General features: G+C 36.2%; 1 protein-coding gene across 2 annotated transcripts in view; it reads left to right on the top strand.

Moving 5' to 3' along the window:
- Positions 1 to 12,303, top strand: part of BTBD8 (BTB domain containing 8) — a 42,943-nt gene that overhangs the window by 19,049 nt on the left and 11,591 nt on the right. Inside the window, exons 10-16 of one of the 2 annotated variants that reach the window (XM_032117965.1) lie at positions 3,608 to 3,790; positions 4,600 to 4,737; positions 5,764 to 5,893; positions 8,433 to 8,494; positions 9,543 to 10,116; positions 10,476 to 10,566; positions 11,124 to 11,263. In XM_032117965.1, the coding sequence (XP_031973856.1) occupies positions 3,608 to 3,790; positions 4,600 to 4,737; positions 5,764 to 5,893; positions 8,433 to 8,494; positions 9,543 to 10,116; positions 10,476 to 10,566; positions 11,124 to 11,263 (1,318 nt within the window). Of the gene's footprint in view, positions 1 to 3,607; positions 3,791 to 4,599; positions 4,738 to 5,763; positions 5,894 to 8,432; positions 8,495 to 9,542; positions 10,177 to 10,475; positions 10,567 to 11,123; positions 11,264 to 12,303 lie in introns of both variants that reach the window. The other variant, XM_032117964.1, reaches the window with a different exon arrangement.

Raw genomic sequence — 12,303 nt, 5'->3', positions numbered from 1 at the left:
GAAATCAGTGTATCAATTGCTGTGTTACATAATTTGTGATTGCCTTTTCATTTTTACCTGTATTCTAATTTGGAAAAAATTGACTTCTTTATTTTCAGACCTCAGGTGGTCACTGGCTGTCAATGATCACAAGCTATTTGTTTACAGGCAGGCTGACTTTACAAAAATAAAGTAGCAGTATAGTACCCATATCTTTTACTTCTCAGATAAAAGTACTACACTGGTCCCCCCCAAATCTCCGCTTTCATTTTTTGTGGCATGCACTTACATTGTTCCAATTTAGACCTGCCTAAATTTAAGTATTTTCTAATTGTATTTCTGTATAAAACTGTGCTCAGAGCTGACTTAAGGTAACTGATTTGAACTAGACCTGTTAACAGAAATTTGGTCAAGTACTCAGCCTGTAAATACACGGAATTGTAACAGATATGAAAAGTATGTAGAAATAAACGTAAATCAGTAGAGCTGCTGCGAAACATGCCTGGTCTATATATGTAGCTGTAGTGTGGAATGTCACAGACAAAATGTAATCTAACTAGCTCAGGTAACATTCACAACATGATTTTGGTTCTAGCACACAACAGACAACTAAATATGTGGCATCTCATATATCGCATGCTGAAGTCCTTGTCGCCATGTCTGTGTTACCGTGTTACACAAACTAAATAGCTCCGTGTGGCCGTGCACACTGTCAAACATACCTCTGGTTCAAGAGTTGCACTCTTAAATGGTTCTGGCCAAGATCTACCCCTTGCTGGAAGGACTGTGAAGCCTTCTTGGGACTGTTTTTTTTCAGGAATTCTATGGTGAAGTACTTAAAGTGCTGAGGCCAGCAGGTCAGCTATGAGTGGCAGCTGCAACTGCATATTTAGGTGAAAGCCTGCAAAATGACAGATTTCAGAGCTGTGTGCCTTTAGGCTGGAGATTAGATAAAGGTTCTATACCCAGAGGGTGGTTGGGCACTGGAACAGGCTCCCCAAGGTAGTGCTCACAGCACCAGCCTGACAGAGTTCAAGAAGTGTTTGGACAGTGCTCTCAGGCACATAGTGTGACTCTTGGGGTGGTGCTGTGCAGGGCCAGGAGTTGGACCAAGTGATCCGTGAGGGTACCTTCCAGCTCACCTGTGCTTCTGTGATCAAGAGAAGCTTGGGAATATCCACAGTTATAAAACCTGAGCAGTTCTACCACAATGCATAAATCTAACAGAATAAAGATGGCAGCTCAAGAATATGCCTAGTATCTCGAGATGCTGGGTGTTCTGCCCCCATATTAGACCATTAAACTGAGCTGTTCCTCATAAAATATGCACACAGCTTTGTATTAAATTGTATAAAATTTGAGATGTTTTAAGTAACATTTTCAGATATAGATCAGTTCATTCTGATCTACACAGCTGTTCATAGTTAAACCACCACCCATCTCCAACTCCAAACTACCTCAAGTGTGTACTGTAGCCACAAGTGCACGTAGACACAGTTCTAGGATCTTCTCTAGGCCCTTTTGCAACATTATTGGGACAGTTTAAAGGTAAATGTTCAGGCCTTCCTTCCCCTCTGCTTATTCTAGTATATAAAGATGCTGTGGTTACAGTTTGTGTTGAAATACATGTGCTACCTTGCCAGAATTTGCAGAACAGTCATGGCACTGTGGTACTTGGTACTGCCCCTGTTGTGTACCCAGCTTCTCTGGAAGGTTTTTGCAGTTTGGACTAAAGTGTTTTAGTTCCCATATTAATGATTTAAAATTTGTGTTGGTGTGTCTTTGCAAGATTCACTGGTATTTTATGGACTGAAGTCTTGAAAGCGTCTAGAGTTGCAAAATTAAACAATAAAATATAAGCCTCTTCTGTCCAGAGAATGGTTCTGGTGAGCATTCATTTAAGCGTTTAAGACACCCATTCCAAAAACTTGTGGAATTCCCGGGGGAGTTTTTTGCAATCTGCAGAAATGCTTTAAAGCTGCTTGAGGGAGGAAGAAGAAAAGGTCTTACATTAATTTTGCAGGGGCTACTGTATGATTTACTGTCCTTTTTCTCTGCTGCTAGAGTTCTCTGCTGTAAAACTAACAGTTACACCCAGTTAAACAGTATAACTCTGCCGATCCTTTCATTTACCGATGCTGGAAATGTAAAACCTAGTTAATGTGACAGCCCTTTAGAGGGAAAAAAGGTGCAAAGAAAAGGAGATTGCTAATGGGAAAATCACTGGGAAACCACAATCATGAACACAGAAACATTAAAATGGGAGTGCCATTTAAAGCACTCTCCAGGTGCTTTATGTATACCTATCCCTGATGTCTCAAACTCATGCAAGAAAATTACTGGAGTTTTAGATAAGTAAAGTGGAGTCCACTTTACAATGCTTAGGAAAAAAAGTACAATGAGAGAAGTAAAATTCAGTTAGAACCACTTCTACAAAGTGCTGATTTAATTAGAAGTCAGTGAAGGCATTTTATATTTCACTCTAAGTGTCTAATGGGAGTAAATGCTTATTGCCTTGTGAGCAGGGGTTGAATTCGAGGCAATTCAAAAAGCTTGTAATTGAGTCCAGTGGGAGCAAAATCAACCCATAAGCATATATGTAATTGTTAATTTACGTGATCTGCAGAGAAGCAAACTGAGTTTGCCCAGAGATGAGTAAAATAGTTTTTAAAATATATTTTAACAATGGATGGCCAGATTTTCTCTTTCAACTGTAATATGCACAAAGAAGGTACTCCCTGCTTTTTACGTTGCATAGGACAAATGTGATTGTGATCTGAATTTGCAGTTGGGGTTTTTGTGTCAAATATTTATCTGAATTGTTGCTTTTTCAAGTGTTACTGCATAATTTATCAGTGTCCTGCTAGGTCATGTTGAATAGAGCTTTCAGGCCATTCTAATGTGGATAACCATAAATTCCAAGTTCTTTTCAAGTGATGTGTTTGCCAGTAGAAGTTGCCCTCAGGTACTGTGCTGATGCCATGCATGAAAGAACCAAAGACACAGACCAGGGTAATAAATATTAGCAAATCTGTTTGCATGTTTGAAATGTAACTAGAAACATCACAGTTACTTTTCTTTGAGAAACTTTAGACAACAAAGAGGGTAAGTTCAGTTAAAACTCCATCTGGGAAGATAAATATTTGTTGTCTGACTCCTTTAAATAAAGCAAAAGGATTCATAATTATGAAAAAGTTTTCTCTGTATCCCGAATGCTAGGCCATCCACACCCACCTAAAACCTCAACTTAGATGTTTTATTCAAGAATTTCTTACATCTTTCAGTGACCTATAATGTTTTTTCTCTATTCAGCTTCTCCAGCTAACATTTGCCTTATTTTCTTCAGGACTGCAGTATGTAATGACACAGTTGAAAAAAATATAATAAAATCTACTGAAAATGTTACTACCTAACTGCAGGCAAAACAGAACCAATAGATTTTTCTTTTTCTGCTTTAGTTTCAAAGGCACATATAATTTTAAGAATTATAAAAATCCGAATTTATTTAAATAAGGGAAATAATGACATTATTGTGTAAAAGTTCAGTAACTGGACAGGAGCTACTTTACAATCAGCAATTCTTTAGGTAATTGCTTGGCAACAGGCTAATTTCTGCTTCTGTTTCAAGAACCACAAGAATGCTGCTTTCCGTTTGATGGAGAGTGACCGGCTGATCAATAGCCTTCCCCGAGTGAAATGGACAGAGACAGCTGTGGCCTTGGCATCACGGTTACATGAGGAATGTGTAACCTTTATTGTTGCAAACTTCCCACATGTAGTACAAAGTGAAAGCTTCTCTGTTTTGTTGCAGGTAAAAGTGCCCTCAAGTTATTATATGCTTCCAAATAAATTGAATTATATGACATTTTGGCAAGTTCAGGCTGTTAAATTACCAAAATACTTTCAACTTTTGTTTTGAAGTACAATTCTATGGAAAATTTTAAAAATACTTGGGCAGCACTAAGATTTTTGGGGGGTGGGTTTTTCCAGGTTTGTTTTAAAGTACATAAATACTTTGATACACAGGGCTAATACTGCATTCAGATTATGTGCTTCAGTTAAGCAAAGGTTCCAACTGATTTAGTGGGACAGTTTCTGTGTTGTAAAAAGTATAGATATCAGCTCCAAAAAAGCTTTCAGATCCCTGGAATAACAGCATGGGTTTACAGGATTATGAGTATGAGCAGTGTACTCAAACTTCTTCTGATTTTTTATTGTGAGTTGCACGAATGTGGCAATGCTGTATGTTCTGGTGAGAACATACCAAGTCGTCCAGCCAGTTCGTTTCTCCTGTGAAATATGTTTTTTAATATGTACAGAGGAGTGAAAAAAATTATTAGGGAAATGTTAAAACAATTTGTCTTTGGATCCAGAATTGCATGGGGCTGTAAATTCATCACAGTGTGCTTGTTTCTACAATTTCTGTTAATGAGCGAGGCCTCAGGATAATTTGCTAGAGGCCTGGAGATGGGTGGGATTATGGAATGGATACAAAAGAAGATGCTCAGTTTTGGAATACCTCCTGCACAGCTTGATAGCAGATCGTCTCTGCTCAGTAATGCTTTTGCATACAAAGTACACGCTTTTGTTTTAAACAACTGCCTTTTGTTGTTTCCTCAGGCACAGGCAATGAGCAGCAAACCTGACCTTCTAGAACTAATTTTCAGTGCAATTGAAAAAAGCATTAATAATGAAAATAGCTGCTCTCTTCTTGTAGCAATGGATATGTTGTTGGACTCTGCAAATGTGAAGGAGATGGTAGGTTCTTCAGTGTGCAGTGTTTGTAGAAAAACTATTCTAGTATTGTTTCATGTCATGGTTCAAATCAGATGATACGGTGTGAACTCAGATGGCTCAGTCATGCAACTGGGGTCATACAGAAAAGCATCTGCATAAATCCAAGATCCTTTTGGAAGTACAGATAATGTAGACATTTGTTTACTTTAAAGAGAAACCCCATCCTGGCAATCAAAAAATTCCTGTGTATTACCGAAAATATAAGTCCTATGGGCAGCACTGCCCCATTGATCTTTACTATCAATTTTAATTTGTGATAAGAAAAAAACTTACCAAAATGCTGCATTACCTCAAACTTACAGGGGAAGAGAGCTTATTCTCATTCTCCCTAAATATTTCCCCCCCTTTTTGTGAAGGTCACAGGTACATTTGCTTTTGTTTAAGACTGTCCTCTAAAGCAAGGACTGACATTTAATCCCATGTGTGTTTTTTGGATGGGGTGGAGATGTCAGGCTCCATGTGTGTAACATACCGTGTATATTCACACATCTAAATAATGACATTTAAGCTGTGGTTGACTGTAATTCTGGGAATAATTCATCAATAGTATGACAAAGAGTAAAAAAAAAAAGAAAAATTAATTATTGCAGTCTGGTGCTATTGTAGATCTACTTGGTCAAAGCAATGAAAATTTAATCAAATACATTATTTTTCCCTGGAGTATTTGACCTTGTTGTGACACAGCTGACAGTGAAGAGCTATTATGGGGTTCATTTAAAAAAAAAAAAAAGAAAAGAAAAAAAGAGCAATGAGAGCAATGTAGTGCTTACTAGTGCCGTAATTTGTAGGTTTTAAAGTACAGAAAAAAATCACTGTGGTGGGCAATAATCCTTCAAAAACAGCATCTCCATCTACCAGACCGTTATAAAATATAAGTGATGACATCATTGATCTAGCTTAGGGAGTAAGTAGATTCTGAAAGGAATAATGACTGGTTGCTATGACAATATGCCCCTCGCCAGCTGCTGATTTGTTACTTGAACACAGGGTTTTACGTGCAAGATCCAGGCGCTGCGTGATAAGCTCTGGGTCTTCCTGGTTCAGTCTTTTTATGCTGTTCGTCACACAGAAGGCTGGAAGCTGATGAGGCCAGACCATCAACAGAAAATACAAGCAGGTATGTCTGGCATCAAATGGCATTAGAATTTTTTAGCAATCTGTTTAGTAGATACAATGCAGATGGAATTGTGGAGCCTGATACAAATTCAATTAAAATTTGTGCTGCTTTGTGTTTTGAAGTGGTGTTTTAGAATAGAAGCATGATGGCATGCTTAGCTAGTTTCAAACATGGGAATCAGTAAGTAATTTTCTGTGAAGAGTCTGCCCTGCTTTTCTTTTTAGGAGTATGTATGATAGAAACCTCCCACCCTCCCCATCATGTAGATGGATTCTATTCTTATTTACAGCTACTCTAAATTACTGAAAACACTGCAGTAGGATTAAAAACCTTATCTGCCTCATTTTTAAGGAGATAAGAGCTGTGGATGAATTAAATTTGCACAAAGCAGATTATCCATTCTATGAATTCCGTTTCTGTCCTTTATCTTTTTCTCCATGATGTATAAATATTGCTCATCTCTTGCATAGTGCTCATCCTGTGCACTGGGAACAAATGCAGATAGCTGGGTTCCTCGGTTGATTGGCATTGTGATCTTGTGTGTGCTGCTGCAGAGAGCCCCTAAGGAGCTGCATGGTGCTCTCAACATTTTAACAGACAGCACTTCCAACAAAAAGGAGTTTTTGTTCTGAACGCTCCTTTGTTTTGAAGTGCACGAGTATTCTGAGGATGTGGAACTGATGATGGAGTTCGGGTTATGGTTTAATATTAGCTTTGACAGTACAGTGTTGTAAAAAAAAAGAATGTTACATACTTCTCTGAATTCAAATCACTTTTGATTCAAAGGAGAAATAAACATTTTTATGTCCCTTTTGATAAAGAAAATAGTAGCTAGGATATAATAGTTATAAAAATGTTTATTCCTAGAGGTAGATGAAAATTTTATTCTACATTCACATGCTGAAAGATGCAGTGACAGTCTTTCTAAGCATGATTTAGGGATGTAGTCAAATAATATCTCATACTACTCTGTAAAACAGGATTAGGATTTCTTTCTTGATTATAAAATCCTTCAGGAGCAGAGGAGTCGGCTTTAGAAAAAAGGGTGGGTTGTTCTGATTTGGGGTGGTTTACTTTTAAGATGATCATGTATATATTGTGAATGATGTTTTAGCTACTTTACACTAGTGCTTTCAATAGAAAAAAATATTTAAAATCAAGGTGTGTCTTAGTGGTCCAAACTCCATCTTGCCAAAAATTGTTTTGTTTTCTTTTAGGTTAAATTCTAACTGAAGTTGCATACATTTTATATATGAAAAGGCTGAAATGTTTGCATGAATTATCTGGTTTAATTACAGGCAAAGCGACTGTACAATATTGGTAGACAGATTTTAATCCTCAGGTGAAAAATGTCTAGGATAACTTAGGTCAACTTTCATCTTAAAGATTTCCGGTGGTGGCTTTTCTCCTGGAAATTTAGCCTATATAGATTTAGAAAGCTGTAACAGAGGAGGAAAAATGCCAAAATAAGAGAGATGATATTGTGATTCTTTCATTTACAACCTGTCTTATGTTTTCTTAGGCACAAGTTTATATGGATTTTGTCTTAATATATTGGTATGTATTAATGTGCAGAGTCACTGCTAGAAAAAGGATTAGATCCCTGGGGTGCCATTTTCAGCATACCTTTTGTGTAATTTTTAGAGACCTAAATAAAAATTATTTTTAGTATCTTTAGTAAGAATTCACCAGAATTTCTGTATTATACATACAAAAAATGTTTCCATGTATAGCACATCAGAACATGAGGCACTGAATGCCTAAATTTTTAATATATTTTTTGCAAAACCTTTTCTTCAGCTGAAATATGAATACAGACATAAATGAAACCTATCGATTCTGGGTCTGTACAGTGTCTATAAATATCCTTTTTGTATTCTACAAGTGCAACTGATTTAAAAGCTTTGTTGAAAACTGCTTTCCTCCCAGAGTACATCAGATAAAAAAAAGGCATTCGCTGCCTGAAAACTCCACATGACAATCACAGGGATAATTCTCATGACATTACGCTGCATGCTATCCAAAGAGGCACTATGACCTTAGTGTGTACATTTAGGTATTTTGGCTTTGTCAGTTTTGAAAACTAATTTCATTTACTTTAATGTAATTAATCTTTATATAGTATAAATAAATGTCTTATAATTAACAATACAGTTAAAAGTCATTAATACTCTAAATTTGAAGGTATCTTTTTGTAAATTTTGTACACTTTCAAAGGTCTCAGTGCACTGCTAGCTTTAAATGAATTGAGCTTGGATAAACAAAAGTCTTACTATGGACATGGGGAAACAGAAGAGTTAAGTAACTTGCTTATGGCCATGTGATGTCATTACAGATCCCACATTTTTTGTTCCAAACATAAAACCATGTATTTCCACTTAACATTTGCTATGTCACCAAAATTAGCCTTTCTAGAATAATGACAGGACCCAAAGAAGTGCTTTCTGATTTCACATGATGTTAACTGAGTAGGCTGGCTGGATTTCTGTCCCCCTTTTTTCCTGCCAAATAGTAAAGAAACTGCTTGTTCCTTTTGCAGCTGCATTTGACAAAGGTGATGACCGAAGACTTGGCAAAAAACCTGTATTCACCAGTTCTCAGGTAAACGTTTATATCCAAACATTAAAAACATTCAAATAACTGCAAACAAAACTATTTTCATTATTTGTTTTAAATTAATACTAATTTTCCATATTGCTTAATGGACCTCGGTTTTGAAAAATCTGTATTTTCTTGTAAACTGTTTCTGCATAATCAGTAATGTTCATTACTGGACACATCTTAGGACTCAGACTGTGTTGTGTGACATTTTCAAACCAATAAGCGCAAATAAAAGGCAGGAATTTGTGTTCAGAATCTCACATTCCTGTCTTGCTACATAATGAAACTCATCTGTTTCCCAGAGCAAATGGTTTGCCACTGAGCTAATGAACCTCTGCTATTATTACAAGCCACCATAACACTGAGTCTGTTACACTCCCTGCTCTGAAAAATATTTTTTAGTGCACTCAACAACTCTTCTATTGAAACTCACACTGAAAACTACATTATTAATTGGTAAAAAACCAGTATGGGTTTCACATGATTTGACAGTCTTGCATACATTGCAATGACACTAGTATCACAAAGATTCCCTTTCATGCACTTAATTCTCCATATTTGAGTTCCTATTTACCTGAGAGTATCGATACTGTCATTTTTCTGTGGATACGCTGTTGGTAGTAGTTAAAAACATCACATGTATTGTAAAATAGTTTTTGGCTTTATGTTTGTAATAATGCGTAGTCTTTATTCCTTTTTGGAAAATATGCACATATAACTCAAATTTTTTTTTACTTCAGCAGACACTAATAATATAAATAAATATTACAGAGTAATTTGTTCAAAGTAAAAGTGAAACTCAGCTTAGATATTTCTGTCTCCTCTACATAGAGCAGTACTTTAATATTCTTGAAAGCCAGCAAACTGAGCTTAAATGTGTGTGTGTGTGTATATATATATATACCTTTATTTCTATGTTGAATCTTGTTGCTTTAGATTCATGTACTACTTTAAAAGTAGATGTGTTTCAGAAATTACAGATTATGGATAGTTTGGTGTTACAAATGTTTTGTTTGGGTTTTTTTCTGATGCTATTTTTTTTTCCTAGCTAAATAAAAATACTACTGCATCTGTTTGTATAAGGAATACTTCCTGGGCAGAACACGGCAAGAAAGATTGCAGGGGAGATTCTTCCACTAATCAAGATAAAATGAAATCTGATGGATTAGGAGCATCTGGACATGCATCCACCAATAGAACTACTGTTAATAAGACTTCAAAGCATGAGGATGTAAAGGGGAAGGATGGTAAAAAATTAGTTTCCAAGATTACTAAGGATTCTAAACCTGGGGAAAAAGCTGCTTCGCCAAAGGCTAGAGCTGTTATAAAGACAAAAATAGAAAATAATGGAAATGTGAAGGCTGAAAGCATGCTTACCAAGCAAGATACAGAAAAGACATCATCTGCAAGCGGACAAAAAAATTCAGGAAGTAGCAAAGGACTAAAGAATCCTGAGGGAAAAATTGCAGGTGCCAGACCTAAAGTGCTGACAGTAACCTCAAGCATGCAGAACAAAACAAAGCCATTGAAAAAAACCACAGGGAAGGAATCTCCCTCCTTGGTGACTATAGCAGCAACTTCCAGCAAGTCAGCAAATTCAAACATGGATATCCAGACTGCAGGTGAACAGACAGAGGAACCCAAAGAGGATAAATTGGTAGAGGAAGGGAAAAAACAGACTGGTAATTTTTTACAATTCTTTCTTCAGAGTCCTCTTCTGATTAGTCTCAGGCTGGTCATACACTGAAAACCAGCCAGGAAAGCTTTAAGAAAATCTATAAATTGATAAGAGTTACCTTCTTCCCCTGTAAATGAGTATTAACTGACTTTATGGTCAATTAATAGCCATCTAAAACAGTAAATATTTTACAAGTTTAGCATGTATGGTCTTCTCAATAACTGGTCTTCATATTTTAGATTTTTTTCAGTACTTATATGCAATGCATTTCCCCCTGTAATTAACTCTGAATTTACTTTACAGTAGTGAAAATAAAGGCATCTGTGAAGGTATCAAATGGAGTCACCACCAAAAAAAAGAAGACTGAGCTTGAGGCTAATGTCACAACAAGCAGGTATGTTTATATATGTGTGCATGAGTGTATGAGTTTGGGAAGAAAGGTTTCAGGTGAACTATTAAACCTACCATTAGATGTTCTTTTTAATCTAAGAACGGTTGACTGTAGGATGTTATTGGCGAAACAATTTGAGTTAGCTATTGGCAACATTGCTGTAAAGATAAAATTGGTTTGGCTTTTGTGTTGGACTGTTGCATGCTAATAATTTTTAAATTGTTTTAGGTGATTCAGAATTCTGCATACTGGAACAGTTAATGACTACACAAGGTGTTGTAAAATTACCATTTCTGGAATAGTTTAGTTTAAACTACTGGACAGGAGACAGCTGAAGCGCCGTGAAATTGTGAAATGGGTCATTATATATACATGTTTATATATAAATTAAAAATATAGATATGCATTTCATTTTTATTTTCAAAAAGTTTACTTTTTATATTGCATTTTCAATGTTTATGTATGTGGGCACATTAAAACACATATATTGCTTGTTTAAATATAATTAAACATTGCCAGACCTAAGCCTGGAAATAATGGATATAATAATTTCTTTGCAGTCTGTCAAAAAAACCAACAGGAAAAGGGTGTAATGAGCAAAATGTACAAGCTGTTCTAAAGAAAAAAGGGAATGTGAGTACCAATTCTGCAGCACAGCAAAAGACTCAAAACACACCTACCAATTCTCCCAAGAACCAAGGTAAAGTTTCATACAGCAGTTAAATGATCTGCCACTATTATGCAAAGCTTTGAGGTTTGTTTGTTTTTTAGCACAAGTATTTGGAAAAATCCTCTGAAGAATTCTGGGTTTTTTCCATATTTCACTTTTGGTGACAATGCTAAACTGTAAAATGCAAATGAATGTGTCAACTTCAAAATACTTAAAAGATGGTCTTCACTGCCAGTCGGTGTTTTCTTCTGCTTGTTTAATCTGCATTGCAGAGTCTTCCATTTGCTGATCCCCTGCACTTCTGCATTTGGAACCATGACTGAGCTCAACAGAAATTCTGTAGGTTGAGCATTTGTAATAGGCAACAAAGATCTGGACTGCAGACTGCTTTATGCCTCCCTATTTTGGTGTTTTCCTGTTTCCCCCCTAGCAGCAGCGCTACTGATACTGGCCCCCAAACAAATACTCGATTTCAACAGCTACTGATAGCAGGTGTAGGAAATGACACTGTAGGACACAGAGATGAAACACTGCTTTAGAAGGATACAAAGTGTTAAGGATGGAGCTCCACTATTCAAGTTATATTATCTTAAATGTACTGTGATGTAGAAAACACAGGTTCTGTCAATTTGTGGTCATTAAAGATCTTGCAGTATTTCTGACTGAGCAGGGACATTAATTCTGGTATTCTAATCACATTACAACTAATGTAATTATTTTCTGCCTCTGTTCATTTCCTCTACAATATAAATTGAATACAGTACTCATCACTTCCTGTGCTAAGCTGCTGTGTAGTGTTTGTATGCATTATTAGAGAGCTGCTGCTTTTTACTCCAGGGATGACCACCTCAGTTACAGGCTGAAGTAATTCCTGTATGTATACTCTATGAACTGCTTTAAAGGTGCCAAGATGGTATTTTTATTTACTATTTGTTATTTCAAATCTTAATTCTTTAACATGCCCTAAATCCCTTAGTTACATAAAAAGTTGAGTAACTTGTTTCTTAACATAAACAAACACTAACATAAAACTGGTGAATATACTGTGACTGGCATATACAACCTTTATA

This window comes from Corvus moneduloides, chromosome 9, assembly GCF_009650955.1.
Source record: "Corvus moneduloides isolate bCorMon1 chromosome 9, bCorMon1.pri, whole genome shotgun sequence".
NCBI classification, from domain to species: Eukaryota; Metazoa; Chordata; class Aves; order Passeriformes; family Corvidae; genus Corvus; species Corvus moneduloides.
This window is presented reverse-complemented; position numbering and strand designations above follow the sequence as displayed.